At 41.7% G+C, this 16,974-nt stretch overlaps 2 protein-coding genes across 3 annotated transcripts; both read left to right on the plus strand.

The window, feature by feature from the left end:
* The first annotated feature begins 3,947 nt into the window (after positions 1 to 3,947).
* Rpp14 (ribonuclease P/MRP subunit p14) lies at positions 3,948 to 11,566 on the plus strand. Of its 2 annotated transcripts, none has more exons than XM_047531943.1 (6): positions 3,948 to 4,121; positions 6,497 to 6,594; positions 6,690 to 6,774; positions 10,038 to 10,114; positions 10,747 to 10,825; positions 11,432 to 11,566. In XM_047531943.1, the coding sequence occupies exons 2-6, from the start codon at positions 6,518 to 6,520 to the stop codon at positions 11,486 to 11,488; spliced, it is 375 nt and encodes a 124-aa protein (XP_047387899.1). In that variant the 5' UTR covers positions 3,948 to 4,121; positions 6,497 to 6,517; the 3' UTR covers positions 11,489 to 11,566. The 2 variants fall into 2 exon arrangements, with proteins under 2 accessions (XP_047387899.1, XP_047387900.1); XM_047531944.1 differs by lacking the exon at positions 3,948 to 4,121 and adding an exon at positions 4,237 to 4,605.
* A 28-nt stretch (positions 11,567 to 11,594) lies between these two features.
* Htd2 (hydroxyacyl-thioester dehydratase type 2) lies at positions 11,595 to 14,457 on the plus strand. Its single transcript, XM_053743315.1, is given in 4 exon segments — positions 11,595 to 11,781; positions 11,784 to 12,032; positions 12,035 to 12,058; positions 12,061 to 14,457. Coding segments are annotated over 4 exon segments (519 nt in total). The 3' UTR covers positions 12,120 to 14,457.
* Positions 14,458 to 16,974: the final 2,517 nt, after the last annotated feature.

Genomic DNA, 16,974 nt, shown 5'->3' on the forward strand with positions numbered 1-16,974 from the left:
GTGACAATGCAGTCGATGGGATAATGTGAGCAAAAGCTGTCCATCAACCTGGCAGTTCTCCCTGAGCAGAAGCAATGGCTGCAATTCCATAGCTTTTAGCTTCTGATCATTTTCACTTCCTTTGTCTTATCTGGACAAAATCTGCTGACACACAGGGCACAATTTCCTTTGGATGGATGGATGGATGGATGGATGGATGGACGGACGGACAGCGGTAGAACTGGAATTCCTCTTGGACTCCTTTCTTGCCTTTTCTTCCTCAAGTTGAGAAAGCTGCTCCACTTTAGCAAAAGCCATTGGCACCAGTTAGCAAAGCAGGGAGGCAGGGTACACAGCAAAGTGGGAGAAGGTGACAGCAAAGTGGGAGGCAGTGTGGCCTTAACTCCTTCTCAGCTACCATATTTTCCAGGAACATCAAATATTACAGATCTGCCCCAACAACTTTGCCCTGAATGACAGACACAGCCCCGAAGACCCAACTGACTTCACCCAATGAAATTCAGGGCAATTCTGTAAAGATTGATGCAGTTTTGTGTGCTTTGATTTGGAGTGATGTTAAGTTGTATCATCAAGAGGGAAAAGTCAGCTGGGCACGATGGCACACACCTGTAATCCCAGCAGCTCAGGAGGCTAATGCAAGAGGATCTCAAGTTCAAGGCCAGAATCAGCAACTTTGGGAGGCCCTAAGCAAGTCAGCGAGACCCTATCTCTATATAAAATGCAAAAAAGGATTGGGATGTGCCTCAGTGGTAAAGAGCCCCTGGGGGGGCGGGGTGGTCAATCCCTGGTACTAAAAGAAAAAGAAAAAAAGAAAAATAAAAGAGAGAGAGAGAGAAAGAGGGAAAAGGCCCCATACCAACCCATACCCAAACCTCTGAGAGGACACTTAAAAAACTCAAACCAGGGCTGGGGAGATAGCTCAGTCGGTAGGGTGCTTGCCTTACAAGCACAAGGCCTTGGGTTTGATCCCCAGCACCGCAAAAAAAAACAAAAAAAAAAACAAAAAAAAAACTCAAACCAGTGGTTGCCCCTGGAGAGAGGATGTACTGGCTGGGGAAGGGGTACGAAGGAGGGTTACTTTGCGTACATATTGCATTTATATCCTGTGAGATGACACACCATAAGCTGACGGCACCCATTCAAAAAATAAAATTTAGTTGAAAAGCACATGTCAACTAACTACATCTTTACCATTCCAAGGTAAACTCTGGATTAACAAGACAGCACTGAAGGAAGTCAAGCGGCTGGGAAGGCATTGCCTTTTCAGGGTTCGGTGCAGAAGGAGTGAAAATTAACAAAGGTTTTCCTGAAGCCCAAAGCACATGAGCTGCTTTATTTTTTTTTGGGGGGGGGGGTGCGGGTAGGAGGATGTGGCACAGGTTGGCAAGATGGGTTTGCAAGGCGGCTGGTTGAGAGAGATTCCCATTGTTCCCTTTTCTTATGCTTTACATGATCAACAATTTTTCTCTTTGTAACTTTGTGGTGTGGAGGCTAATGATCTTTTCATGTGAGATGGTAAAGGATGGATTTGGAGTGGCTTCTGGGAGCTTCCAAGATCCAAGCTTCATTGAGAAAGAAAATGGCAACATCTGAGGTCTCTGTGGATTTCTTCCACCCACTTCCCCATCTGGGAACAAATCAGGTCCCCTGTAAAGAGAGAAGGAAGGCAAGCTGGAGCCACAGAACTGGAGAATGTCGACAAGGGCAAGGACTGAAGTTCCAGGAAACAGTAGACAGTGGCATTTTGAGAACAGAATGAGAAGGAAGGTCCCTGCTCCCTTGGGCATGGGTTTGTTTGGGAAAGGTCACCCTTTGCCCACCATCCGCTCACCAGGCCCAAACAGTACATCCATGTATGAACTGATGCATTCAGTAAATGTGTGGAGTGCCTGCTGGGTGCTGGGGACTGGAATGCAGTGGCAAGCCATCACAGACAAGACCTTGTCCTCACGGGACTTACACTTGAGGTTCCTTTCCCACCTCAGCCCTTCAACTGGTTATAATATTATAACAGAATTAGAAGCTGCCTTTGCTCAAAGCACTGACTTCATTTAGGCCTGCTGATAACCAATGGGTAACTAAAAGCCATAAAATTTGGCGTCTCTGCCTTCATTTCGTATCTGTCTTCAGACTCCTGCTCAGCTTTGCACATAGGTATGTTAGTCATTTAAAGAATGTACATCTAAAAACTGGTAACACAAGGTATTAGCCCTAAATTTACCTAACCTATCTTGACCCTCTTCAAGACGGAGGACATCAAGATAAAAATACCTAAGGTACTTTCAAGATTTGCAGGGACATTTAACTGCCAGGTTTTACAACGTCCTGTTCCAGATCCCTGGAGTCTCCAGTCATTGCCCTGCACCTTTTCAGGAACAATGAAAACTTGCAGAAAGTTTAACCCAGGGTGAAACTTGCTAAGGTTAAATCACTTGTCTAAGACATGCCAGGCTCTGGTGACTAAAAGGCAGTATTTCATGTCTTCCCTCCTGCACCTCTGCAGGAATAAACATCTCATGGAAACCAAATTGCCCCTTTCCATGATCACAGGTCTGATAGATGAACATCCAGAGCAGCAAGTGGAAATTGCCCCCTCAAGTGATAAGAACTTCTTAAGTGATAAGTCACCTTGCAGAACCAGAACTGAGATAATGATAAACCAGACCCTAGTTTGACCAAGATTGCTTAAGTATGTGTATCTCTCAGCCTCTGTCCCAATTCTTCCTCTTTTAAACCTAAAGCTCATGTCAGCACCCAGAATGCAGGGCTGAGACACTTGAACTCACTTGGCCTTTTCGATATGGCAATATTGATTAAAGTTCCTTGACTCCTTTTTGCTATTACTTTTCCCATTTATTGTTTGGGGCAAGTGGCCAGACCAGACTTGTTGGGATCCTGAGTCTGGACCTGACCTTGGACTTTGGTGAACAATGCAGTACAGTGTGGAGAGCACTGGCCAGAATCAGACAGCCTGCTCCATCTCTTATAACTGTGTGATCTTGGGCAAATACCTTAGCCTCTCTCTATGCCTCAGTTCCACCTCTGTAAAATGGGCATGATTATAATAATAGCTACATTAGGATTATATAAGTGTTTCATATAAAAGCATATGTAAAGTCTTTCGTGCAGTGCCTGGCACAAAGTAGGCATTTGATAAATATTAACTGCCATTATTATTATTAAATACACACTATGTTTCATGAGAACAGGGGCCATATCTTCTTATTCTCCTGAGTTTCCAGCACCTAGAATAGAGTCCAGCAAATAACTAGTTCAACAAGTACTTAGTAAATAACTACATAAATGAAATGGCTTACATTTGGAAATAGGACAAACTGGATTCTTCCACGTCAGCCCATACGGAACACCTACTGTATGCTGGGACACACAAGGGACATTGAGAGAGGGTCCGGTCCTTGGAGAGTGCTTGACACAGGAGATGTTCAGAAGAGATGCTAGGACCAGGTGAGCTAGCTCAGTGGAGGAAAAGTTACCTTGCATGCATGAGGCCCTGGTTTTGATCCTCAGCACCGAAACAACCAAGAGATTCTAGATAAATAAATCGGTTGGAGAATGAATGCAGGAAGCCAAGCGCGGTGGCGCATGCTTGTAATCCCAGCAACTGAGGAGGCTGAGGCGGAAGGGTCACAAGTTTGAGGCCAGCCTCTGCAATTTAGCAAGACCTTTTCTCAAAACAAAAAATAAAAAGGTTGGGGATGTGGCTCAGTGGTAGAGCCCCTCTGAGTTCAATCCCCAGAACCAAAAAAAAAAAAAAAACATGAAAAAACAAATAACTATTAAAACATCACCCGCCAAATAAACAGGCCTCCTCTGCAGACAATTGCACTCACTTTTCCCAGAGTGGGCACCAGAGGGCGCTGAACTCCGCGCCCTCACCTCCTGCACGGGATTCACACCAGACTCCACGTGCGGCTCCGCGCGGTGACGTCACATCCGCTTGCCTATCTCACATCCGGGAGGTCAGGGCGCAGCCAAACGTAAACACTCGAGGAGTTCCCCGGACCCAGGCTCTGGCCCCTGCATGGGAGTTCCAAACCTTGGCGAATCCTCGCAGCCAACGGGAGTCAGGGGAGGCGTCAGGCTAGTTCGACGGACAGCGGGTAAGCGGAAGTCCTCAGGAGTGTGGTGGTTTCCGGGAGCGGTTTCAGTCGGCCTCGCTGGTGTCGCCCGTCACGCGCGCCGAGTGCGCATGTGCAGAGCGGGAGCGACCGGGCGGGCTGTGCGGCGAGCCAGAGGTCCCGGTCCGCTGGGATAGAGGACCTCGGTGGGTCTCTGTACCACGCGGCGAGGGGTCACTACCGCAGACGGTGACCTCCAGGCGTGAGTGGCACTGTGCAGGGCGCGCTGCCTGTGCCACGCGCCGAGGAGAGCCCTCAATCAACAGCGGTTGTTAGTTGGAAACAGCCAAGTGCTCAACAGTAGGGGATTGAGCTTTTTGCCCCAGTATTCCAGAAGTTGTGCTTTGAACGTCTGCACTGTGCAACGCACTCTTGTAGGTCTTTGGAAAACAGCAGCGAACCAGACAGACCCCAGACTCGTGGAGTGAACCTACTGGGGAGTAGAGATAAAGAATAAATGAATTAGGTAATTATGTTAAAAAGTAGCAGATGCTGTGAGACAAAAGAGCAGGGTCCGGACACAGCGGGTGGTGCAGAATTAGGATGGGCCCTAGGCTACATTGACTGAGATTGAGCAAAAAACCAGCAAGAAGGCAAGGGAGTGAACCATTTGACTGCTTGAATAAAGTTATTTCCAGTGTGCTGAAAAGCCGAAGCCGGGGACCAGACGGGGGAGAGACTAGTGTATGAGAAAGAACTGGGAGGTGAAGGGGATTGGGTCCAGGGAGAATGGCACGAGGTCAAGAACAGTACAGATCAGGTGGGGTTTTGCAGGCTGCTAAGGACTTTGACCTTGCTCTTGATAAAATAGGAAGCATTGCAGGGTTTGAGCAGGGGAAGGACGTGGCTTGAGTAGATTTTAATAGGTTCACCGGCTGCTGTAGAGACTAGATTGGGGAGGGGAGTAGGAGCGGAAGCTACTGCTCATAGATCTGTTTACCTGCATCCCTGTAGTCACTGAAAAAGCCAAGGTAAAAGCTGCTGATGGCAATGACCACGAGAGCACTTAGGTCTTTCATTGAGCCTGGTGAATGCCAGAGTCCTGCACACATCTCCTTTAAACTCAGAAGAGCCTGCAGATGGCAATGCTGTCATCTCCTCTGAGGACTGGCCTGTGGAGAAGTGACTGCTCAGTAAACATTTGCTCTGTGTGTTGGAGATATAGCTCAGTGGTAGAGTGCTGGTCCAACTTGTGCAAGGCTCTGTGTTCAGTCCCCAGCACTGCACACTTCTAGACAAAAAAAAGTTTCTTATGTCTTAGCATAAAACATACAAAATGTGAAATGTGTTATTTTAGCCATTTTTAAGTGTCCATTTCAGCGTCATTAAGTACGTTTCAGTTGTTCTGCAGCCTTGAATAAGTCCCTTTCCTTGGTTGGACAAAGAAAAGAAGTTAATTTTGGCTTACATTTCTGATCCAAGGTCAAGCACGAGTTTTGAGGGGACAGATCATGTTCACACCATAAGGGTGGCCGTTTCAGGAATTATTCTTCTCAAAAACCTTGCTATTTAAAATGAGAGTAATTGCTGAGTACATTGGCACATTCTTGTATTCCCAGTTTCTTGGACAGCTGAGGCAGGAGGATCCCAAGTTCAAGGCCACCCTGAGCAACTTAGTGAGACCCTATCTCAATTTAGAAAGCTGGGAATGTAGCTCAGTGGTAAAGCTTATCAGCATTGGGAAAAAAAAAATGGGAATAATAATTTTTACATCATAGGATAATTTTGAAGACATAGAAACTAGTGCATGTGATGTATTAAGCACAGAGCTTGGTGCTTAGTACCAAAAAATGTTAGCAGGAATTATGTTAGTAGGATAAATCCTACTACTTAAAAGTGAGAGGACAATGGCCTGGCATATTGAAAACAGGAACTTCCTTTCTATCTCAGTAGGTAACTTTTGACCAGAATTAGTTGTTACTATGTCAATAGGTCTTTTAAAATCAAATGGGCTGAATTCTTATTAAAAATGTGAAAGATTGTCAGGTCTGACTCTATAAGTGGCAACCTCGGTGTTTCTGACCTCTTAGAAAGCAAAATTTGGGCTGGGGATATAGCTCGGTTGGTAGAGTGTTTGCCTCGCAAGCACGAAGTCATGGGTTCAAATCCCCAGCACCACAAAAAATAAATAAATAAAATGTGAAAGATAGCCTCAGGATGATGAGGAAGTAGGATTGCAAGTTCAAGGCCAACCTCGGCAACTTAGCCAGACTTGTCTCAAAATAAAAGGGTGAAGAAATATATATTTCAGTGGTAGAGAACCCCTGAGTTGAATCCCCATTACCATCCCCCACCCCAGAAAAAAAGTGAAAGTTAGCGTGTACCTTTGTAACTACTATCTTCTCGACTTACTGTAGATGTGATCAGCATTGGAAAAGATGCCAGCGCCAGCTACCACGTATGAAAGAATAGTTTACAAAAATCCCTCTGAGCACCACTACATGAAAGTCTGCCTGTAAGTTCAATTTCCTAAGTTGCATTTTAGATTACCTTTTTAAAATGAATCTGAATAGCATAGTCTTTTTTTTAATTTTTAATGTTTTTTTACAGGGAATTTCAAGATCATGGAGTTGGTCTGAATGCTGCACAGTTCAAACAGCTGCTTATTTCTGCCCTAAAGGATCTCTTTGGGGAGGTATGGAATTATTTAATAGACTGAGATGTTAGTAAGAAATTTAGAAAAGGGGCGGAGGGGATGGATATAGCTCAGAGGTAGAGTGCTTGCCAAGCAGGTGCAAGGAAGGCCCTGGATTTGATCTCTACCATAGAAAGGAAAAAGAATTCTAACAGCATTTTTAAACTGTAGATGATGAATTACAATAGGTTTGTTCTAATATGCCTTGTATTTAAAAAAATTTTTTTTTAGTTGTAAATGGACACAATACCTTTATTTCATTTATTTACTTTATGTGGTGCTGAGGATCAAACCCAGTGCCTCACGCATGCAAGGCAAGCACTCTATCACTGAACCACAACAACAGCCCTATTCCTTGTATTTGACAAGGAATTTGTTAGACAAATATTTGTTCATTGCTACTCAGAGTGTGGCCTAGGCTGGCTACCTGCAAACTGTTGTTTTGCCGGTCTTGAAGAGATGGGGTTCATGTTAGAACAAGCATACCACTTCCTTTAGTGAAAAGGTCTCCTTATAAAACACTGTGAGGGCCGGGGGTGCAGCTCAGGGGTAAAGCATTTGCCTAGAGTGTACAAGGTCCTGTTCTGTGAGCTGGACAAAAGAGTGCTAAGCTGGGTGCAGTGGTGTGTGCGTGTAATCCCAGGAGCTCTGTAGGCTGAGGCAGGAGAATCTTGAGTTCAAAGCCAGCCTCAGCAACTCAGCGAGGCTCTCAGCAATTCAGTGAGACCCTGCCTCTAAATAAAACCTAATAAAGGGCTGGGGATGTGGCTCAGTGGTTAAGCGCCCCTGGTTCAATCCCTAATACCAAAAAAAAAAAAAAAATTGTTCTTAGTGATATTGTTGCTTTGCATCCTAATGCAGCTCCTTGTCTTATCACAGACCAATACTTTGCATTTCTTTGTCCTAACACTGAATTGAGAACAAAGGAGAGCTTTGAAAGTTGAGAGGAAAAGCAAAGACGATTCTCAGGAAATTATTTCCTGATTCATGTATTCAATCAAGGCAAAATCTGCCAACTACCTTGTCAAAATTAAAAACTTTTACTCAGCAAAAGACTGTTAGACTGTTAAGAGGGTGAAAAGGTCAGTTACAGACTGGGGGATAGTATTTGCAAACTAAGTAATCTGACAAAGAACTAATATCTAAATATATAAAAAGAACTCTCTCTCTTTTTTGTTTCATTTTTGCAGTACCCAGGATAGAACCCAGTGCCTTGCACATGGTAGGCATTTGTTCTACCACTGAGCTACATCTTTAATCCTTTTTATTTTGAGACGGGGTCTCACTAAGTTGCCAAAGCTGACCTTGAACTTGAAATTCTTCTGCCTTAACCTCCCAAATAGCTGGGATAATGGGGGTGCTCCACTGTGCCTGTCTAAAATATATAAAGATTTCTCAAAACCCAAACAGCCCATTCAGAAAATGGACAAAAACATGTACAGACATTTTACCAAAGAGGATGTGTAATTGGCAAAGAAATACATGAAAAGATGTTCAACAGAATTAGACATTAGGGAAACATCATGAATGATTCATTCAGATAGCAGTATGTACAGAACAGAATGAATGAAACAAAAAGTGATAACACTAAATACTGGCAAGAATGTGGAGAAATTGGATCACTCATACATTGGTTGTGGGAATGTTAAGTGGTGCAGGGACTCTGCAGCATAAACAACACATACTTGCTAAGTGACCCAGCAAGTGGCACTCCTGGGAATTTGTCCCAGAGAAATGAAAACTTATATTCAAATTCAAAGTAGCTAAGCTATGGAATCAACCTAGGTCATGAGGTGAATGGATAAAGAAAATGTGATATATACACAATGGGATATTACTCAGCCGCAAAGAAGAGTGAAATTATAGCATTTGTGGGTGAATGGATGGAACTGGGGACTATCATCCCAAAAAACCAAAAGCTGAATGTTCTCTCTTATATGCGAATGCTAACACACAATAAGGGTGCGTGTGTGGTGGCGGTAGAATAGAAGTTTATTGGCTTAGACAAAGGAGATTGAAGGGAAGGGAGAGGGATGGGAATAAGAAAGACAGTAGAATGAACGGGACATAACTTTCCTGTGTTCATATATGAACACAACCAGTGAAACTCCACATCATGTACAACCACAAAAATGGGATCCTAATTAGAATATGTTATACTCCATGTATGTATGACATGTCAAAATACATTTTATTGTCATGTATATCTAAAAAGAACAAATAGGAAAAGTTTTAAAACCTTAATAGTTACATAAAACCTATATACAAATGTTCATAGTGGTTTCATTTGTAATAACCCCAAAATGGAAACATCCCACTTGTCCTTCAGTACAATGAAAAGGAATGAACTGTTGATATTCACAATGACTAAATGAATTTCCAGAGTATTAGGCCAAATGAAAAAAAAGCAGTCTCCTGATATGATTCTATATCTGTAATACTTTTGAAATAACATAATTAAATAATCTAGGAGGAGGAGTGGTATAAAGGGGTAGAGTGAGGGACTCTTGTGACCGTACAGTTTTTTATCTTGGTTGTGACAATAGTTACATGAAGCTACTTAAGTGGTAAAATTACATAGAATGTGCACACATACAGATACATGTACAAATATGAGTATATGTATAACTGGTAAAATCTGAATAAACTCCAAATTGTACTGATACTGATTACCTAGTTTTGATTCTCTACCATATTAATGAAAGATGTTGGCATTGGGGGAGTCTGAGTGAAGGGTGCGTGGAACCTCCCTATAGCTTGCTTTGCAATCTCTTCTTGTCTAGATGCTTTAAATAAAAAGTTAAAAAAAAAACAAAAAAAAAACCCCAAAACTGCACATTCTACGTGTCAGGTATAAATCCTGGGTTTTGGGAATGTAAAGAGACACAGCCTCTTTCTCGTAGACTCATGGTTTTGATCCTTTAAACAGGAATATTTGTTAATTAGTGAAAAGATGAGAATTATGAGAGAGGAAGTTTGGCATCCTGTATGGAGAGAGCAGAGCAAGCAGATCAAGATTGATCTTGAGAATCAGGGAAGGAACAATTCAAACAAGGACTCGAGGCGTGAGGAGGGATCAGCAGCATGAAGATGTATAGGAACCTTCCAGGCAAGGGAAGCCATGAGCAGGCACCTGAGAGCACCAGCACCATTAAGGGAGGAGAAACTCAAAAACAAGGAGTTGACAGGATCTCATTAGAACTCATTAATGAGGTCAAGGGTAATGATGAGAAGAGCCTGCTAATACATTGTTCCATACGTAGGTTGGTGCTGCCTTGCCTTTGGATGTCCTGAGCTATGAAGAGAAGACCTTGTCAGCCATCTTGAGAATATGTAGCAGGTATGATGAATAGGTACGTTGTAGAATAACGGGGAAGAGAGACTGATGGAGAAGTAGCAAAAATGCTTTCTTCTAGAATGAGAAGAGTTTGGAGATTATGAACTCTGGGCAACTTTTGGAAATTTAAGCTGAGATGAATCTGAATATTCATCCATCAGGGGCCTATGTGCTAGAAAGAACAAAGCTTGTGATTTGACTACAGCTAGAATTTCCCAGTTGATGGCCATGGTTAGACAGCCAGTAATATATATTTCAGAAATATTCCTAGGTTCATTTTATTCTTGCCTATGATATACTATGCTTTTACTCTTAGTTTTTGTTGTTGTTGTTGTTTATTTTCATTTAAATAAAGGTTTTCTGGTAAAAAACACTCTCTGGACTATAACAAACAAAAGTACTAAGGAGATATTCAGGGACGAATCTTTATTTGCTTTCTTTTTTTTAAATTTTTTTAATTTTTAAAACTGTTTTATATCCAAACATGTATATAAAACATTTGTACAGATAAATTAGTGTTAAGAATTTTAAAATGCACAGTAAAATCTACAACTGTCCTTTCTATGTTCTGAAATCTTAGAAATGTTTTCAACATTGGAAGCCTCAATTTATTTGTTTTCTTGATCTTTCGGCAGTGGTCTGGTCAAATTGTGGAGCTCTTTGACCCTGTTAGGATCCTACAAAGGCAAAAAATGTGCTTTCAGAGTGATTCAGGTAAAGTCTGTTCCTTCACTTGTTCCAAATGAGACTGTGTATGGACTAACTGCTTTTTAATCTGTTTGAATGAAGGTCTTCCATTTAATATCAGCTACCAAGGGGTTAAAATCTAAGATTTCATTGCTTCTGAAAATGTGGACAAAGTATTTAGATTTTAGATTGTATGGGAGATGTTTGGGGGTCAAAGTTGGAGCTCTTGTGATAGTCTTTTCATTTAAAGCTTACATCTAGTGTGTTATGTATTGATACACTCATGCAGAGCCTTTGACTACTTGTTTAAGACCACTTTTTAAAATGCTAGTGCAGCCACACAGCAGCTCAGGAAACTGAGACTGGAGGATGACAAGTTCAAGGCTAGCCTGGACAACTTAGTGAGACCTGACTCAAAAAAATAAAAAGGGTGGGGGTATAGCTCAATGATTAGAGCACTTGCCTAGCATGTGTGAGGCCCTGGCTTCCCTCTCCAGTCCTGCAGATAATAAATAATAAAGTGCTGGTGCACCACTTTGTTCATTCTGTAAAACTGGGCATGTTTCTGATTTCCCTTGTGGCAGTGCATTTTCCTCCCGTGGTACTGCATTAACCTTTTTCATTGTCTTGTAGGTTTCTCCATTTCTCCTCGCATTATCTGGTAATAGTAGGGAACTGGTACTGGATTGAGTAGTCTTCAATTTCAGAAACTTACCTCAGTTCTCAAAGTACTTTTTGGTGCCTGCATAGTTGAATACAGAAGCAGGCCAGAAGCTCCTATGGATGAAATTTGAGGATGCTGAAGATGTTCCCAGTAATATCCAGCTATTGCCTTCGATGGGGTGGACTTCAGAGGAGATTCTGCCTGAATCAACCAGTGCAGAGTAGACAGCCCCTGCAGCATGTGCACGTGAGGGTTGGAGACCGGGCTGAGCTCAGCAGAGCCTTCACACACAGGGATGTGGCTGCCTTCTCACAATTAACAGAGATGTCAATCCTTTGCATTTAAATGAAGATTTTGCCAAACACACCAAGTTTGGAAGGACAATTGTACATGGAGTTTTGATCAATGGACTTATCTCAGCTCTCTTGGGTACTAAAATGCCAGGACCAGGCTGTGTATTTCTCTCGCAGGAAATTAACTTTCCAGCTCCTTTATATATTGGAGAAGTGGTTTTAGCTTCTGCAGAAGTGAAAAAGCTGAAGCCGGTTTGTTGCTTTTATGCGGTGTCATGTGTGTAATAGAAAGTAAAAAGACTGTTATGAAGGCTGGGTCAAGGTTATGGTTCCAGAAGCTTCCAACCCTGAAATAGGTGTTTAAAGTTACAAGTTCAAACACAGTTTGATTGCTAATAACAGCATCTGGGGAAATGGGCTACATGCTATTCATCACCAAGGAAAGGCCGATAGACTCAGAAGCCACATTAGAGAAGGGGAGCAGGTAGAGGGGTGAGCAAATGTCCACTTTCCCAATTTGAACTTAGACTTCACCAAGAGCTGAGTAGGTACATGACTTCATCATCTGTTAAGGTTTTTTGCTGTTGTGTTTTGGTGTTTTGTTTTTCTAGTACTGGGTATTGAACCCAGGGGTGTTTAACCACTGAACTACATCCCAACCCTTTCCATTTTTTATTTTGAGACAAGGTCTCACTAAGTTGCTGAGGCTGGCTTTGAACTTGAGATCCTCTTGCCTCAGCCTCCCGAGTTGCTGGGATTACAGGTTCACACTTGTAGTATGCCGCCCAACTGTTGAGGTTTTTTTTAAATTGAAAAACTATCAGGATTGTTATTTATCTGAAGGGTCTACTTTCAGAATTTCAAACCTAGTTAGATTTTTGTTTGATAAACACCTATTTATATTGTGTAGAATAAGTCCTGTCACCGAATTTATAACTGTCTAGCATTTACTTGCTGAAGGCAACAGTGGAACTTGGCTCATCTTTGAACACTTACCCTTTACTAGTAAATATTCTTAGATACCCTCTTCGGCCCTTTTTGGGTCAGTTTATTGTAATTTGTACTTACCCCAGCATGGCATCTTGCTCACCTTTCTTTGGGACTTGCCTTTCAGGTCACAGTTAACCAGAGAAGGGCTTATGGGCAGACTCGGACTCAGTTATGTAAACTGTCTCATCTAGAAAATGGTGATAAACATGTACAGGGCAGGAGGATTGTTGGAAATAGAAGATACACAGTTTAAACACAAGGCCCAGCTGTAAACAGTAGCCACTGTTGTGAGTGAGGTTAGGGGTTTTCCTGCATTTAAAGCAGAGTAGCTTACAGTTAAGTAGGCATCCGACCAGTCTTTGAGGCTGTCAGTCTGTATTAGTATTTTAATCCTGGAATAGAATCTTCAGTGCACAGTTTCTGTTTTAAGAATCCAGAATCTTTTCTCCCTTCCTTGAAAATGTGGGTCCACTCCACGTTGTGTAGATACACAAATACACGCTTTTATTGTAAAAATAGAAAAAATAAAACTTATAAGAAGGCCAAGTTCTTAAAAGAGTTTGGAGTATTGACAGGAATGATCATCCCCAACACAGCTCAAACTTATTTTTCCATGACTATGGATTGACTCCAGTGCTTTACCACTGAACCATATCCCCAGTCCTTTTTATTTTTTATTTTGAGATAGGATGTGTCTGAGTTGCTAAAACTGGCCTTGAACTTGTGATTCTCCTACGTGTGCTTCCCTAGTTGCTGGAATTTACAGCACCTGGTCATACAAGTGTTCCACCTGTGCTCTGATAGCTTTAGATGGTAAGTGACCACAGCTTGATGCTTTGATTAAGAGGATACTCAGATCTGGTGGTGGTTCCACCAGATTTCTAGGAAAAGTTTTCCTTGGGCTGGTGGATAAGTAACCAGATTTTAATTATTTATTTTATTTTACATTTTTTAAACAAGAAGATGCAATTGAACAGATTACTAGAAAGAGTTGTTCTAGTCGCTAGAGGGCAGTGTTCTACATCAAATGAGTGTTTCCAAACTTGTACTGTCCTCTGGTTTGTGAAGTTGGGAAGAAAAATACCAAAGTCCATGCCAAAGGAAGCTGTTCTCATGATTCTCAGAATAGGCAGCATTGTGCAGACCGAGATCCAACTAAAGAAGACTCACTTATAGGTGAATCACTTAGACATATTGAAATTTTCTGATCACATCAGAACATAAAGAGCTTGAGATCAAGTCAAACTCATCCCCTGGGACTTGGCAGCAGTCTTAAAGTTTGGGTCCATAAATGGACTGTGAAGTGTTCATTAATATTAGTAGCTGCCATTTTTTAAATTCTTAACTGATTTACTACATTTATTCCAATCCTTGAACTACGTGCAGTTAGGCTAATGTCCTGTTTTATGAGCAAGGGAACAGACTGATGTGAGATGTTATGCCATGTTGTATAGCTAACGTGCAGTAGAGCTGGGATTCAAACTTGAGGCTGCCTGGCTCCAAAGACCCTCCTTTATATGTCCCCTGTAGGTCTTACAGTATGTCCCTGGAGCACTGTCGAATTGCTAGTATTATGTATTGCCATTAAAGTAATTGAATCATTCTAAGGAATGCTTACATTTAGAATGTTCTAGGTCTTATTCTCTGCTACAGTTGTATATTCCCTTTATACTAGGTGGCTTCCATAAATACATTTCTCCAACTTTTTCTAAGTTGCTATTCAGTGATTGTTTTCAGAGCAAGAATTGCTAAAAGGGTTAGTTTGAAGATAAAAAGTTACATGCAGGCCAAGCATGGGTTAGGGGAAGGATGTCAGATGTGGCTGATAATTGCTTTGAACTGTTAACTTGTTTTTTCCCCCCAATACTAGAGATTGAGGTCCGTGGGCGCTGTGACAGAGTTGTATTCCTAGCTCTTTTTATTTAAAAAGATTTTTTTTTTGAGACAGGGCCTGTTAAGTTGCCCAGGCTGACCTCAGACATGTGATCCTCCTCCTCAGCCTCCCTGGTAACTGGGATTACAGGTATGCACCACCGATTTTCAGCTTCACTGTGTAACTTTCAAAAATAGCTTTTCAACGAGAACATTTCACATTTTTAATGCTCCCTAGGAGTTTCTGGTCTTTGATCTCTGTCAATCCATAACAGTTGGAACAAAGTAGGCAAGAAGATATTGATACTTCTCTGTAAATGGTGTCTTATCATTTTCTCCCAGAGCCAAGATCCCGAAACCACTCATGCTTTGTTAAAGCCAGTTATGAAGAAAATTGGTTGGTTTTCTCATTTGGAGCCCCACACAAGCTGCTGAGAAAATAATTATCTTAGAAAGAAAGCTTGGGTGATACTCAAGTTAGGAAATGTGCCCCCAGGTAATTGAGAGGTGCCCTTGACTATACCAGGTAATATGTGGAAGGAAGAACAGAAGTAATGAAGTAGGCCAAATGGTACTAGCACTTTCCACACAGGGGCATTGTAAGACTGCAATTTATGTGATGTTTGATTACTACAGAAATACCCATCTTAAGCAATTTCAGCCTAATGTACTGGAAAATTGCTGAACAGATTTTTATATTCTATTAGAAACATTTTCATATTGGTGAATGCCACTCATTCCTCTCCCCCTAACCCCTCAGCATAGCAAGTGGGGGAAAGCTTCACTACAGCCACCAATTGTCTTATAGACCTGGCTTATGTATTCATCTAGAAAAAAATTGTTAAATGCACACCAGTACCTCTGAGGTAACCACAGGCTTTCCTTTTGCCCTGAACTATTATTTAGTCATTTTTCCCTTATGTTCTTAGAGTACATTTCAGAGACCAATTTGCTCTCCAAAGAAAATTGCTATTAAATGACATCTGTTAAGTTTTTACATTAAAACGTATCCTACCAAGGGTTGTCTGTCACTCTGAGTGACTGTGGCTGTGACTGCCTATGGTGGCATAATGTATTAACTCCCTCCGAACAGAACTGGAGTGCTGCCACATAATGCCACCCAGGAGTACTATCTCCAGGGTTCCAGATGTTTCACTTCTATTGTTCTTATCTTGCCTTCATTTGGGTTGCAAACACAGGAGAGATGTGGATTCTCAACATCTGCAGAGAAATTGGGTTGGAGCAAAATCACCAGCCAGAAGAAACGATTTAAAGTTCAGAATCATAAGAAATCCAAAAATAATGTATACATAAATAGAACAAGATTAATATGTAATATGTAATCTCCTAATTAGAAAGTGGTTTGAATGACCTTCTTATGACCCTGGACAAGAGTCCACACCAGAGTCCTCTCTGATGTGATGGAAAATATCAACTTGTAAGGGAAATAAGGATTAATTGAGAGTTGAATGATGTTTAAAATCCCAGATCATGAATATTTAAAGAAATAAAATTTTAGTTGGAAGGTCATCCTGCTTAGGAAACAGTTTTACATGCTTCTATGACTTGATTTTGCCAGCTCTAGAAGCATCTTCACTAAATTCATATTCAGACAATGAGACCAAATGTCAAATTGTAAGATAATAACCTGTAGGCCATCTAAACATTGGAAACAATTTTTTTTCTTTCTTTTTAAAATTTCCCTATTGGTCCTACGGAGTTGTGTATATGGCAAAGTCAATGGTTCCATTATTCCTCATTGGATTTACCCAGCCTGAGACTGGAAGAAAGTGAATCTATTTAAATCGCTCTGGCCCTGGGAAGGTTCCCACACATTCATCATGAGCCACTTCCAAAAGCCATGTACATACATACATGAGCCCAGCATAGTACATGCTTGTACTGTCAGCTATTTGGGAGACTGAAGCAAGAGGATCATGAGCCCAGGATTCGGGCAACCTGGGCTGTAACAGTAAGATCCTGTCTCAAAAATAAAGAAAGAAAAAAGAAAAACCAAATGGATGTTGAGGTTGTCACCATGTTTGGGGCTTGTCTCCTTTGGATCGTGGGATCTAGTTAAGTCTAGCATTCTTAGGGGGTCGCTGACAAGGCATTGATCAGGGTAGATAAAATTGTAAGGTCTGCCATGGGACAGTATCTATAAGGGCGGTCTTCTAGAAAGAATCTACAGAGGAAGTTCCAGGCAGGATTTGTGTCCCTGGTTTATTCTGTCAAACACATAAGGAAGGTTTAGGAAGCTGGGTTGTATTACCATCTTCAATTCAATTCCTTTCCAGAGAGAAAAGCTCTTGAGTTCCTTTCGGTCCAAACAGCTTCCCTCCCGGTTTGGTTCTGCT

Source organism: Sciurus carolinensis, chromosome 17 (genome assembly GCF_902686445.1).
Source record: "Sciurus carolinensis chromosome 17, mSciCar1.2, whole genome shotgun sequence".
In the NCBI taxonomy this organism is placed as follows: Eukaryota; Metazoa; Chordata; class Mammalia; order Rodentia; family Sciuridae; genus Sciurus; species Sciurus carolinensis.

What these genes read in the sequence shown, in the direction of transcription:
- Rpp14 (XM_047531943.1), top strand. Translation starts at nt 6,518, where the DNA reads ATGCCAGCGCCAGCTACCACGTATGAAAGAATAGTTTACAAAAATCCC. An exon ending in TAAAGGATCTCTTTGGGGAG is followed by an intron (nt 6,775 to 10,037) that starts GTATGGAATTAT and finishes TTCCATACGTAG; the next exon opens with GTTGGTGCTGCCTTGCCTTT. An exon ending in GTGCTTTCAGAGTGATTCAG is followed by an intron (nt 10,826 to 11,431) that starts GTAAAGTCTGTT and finishes ATTGTCTTGTAG; the next exon opens with GTTTCTCCATTTCTCCTCGC.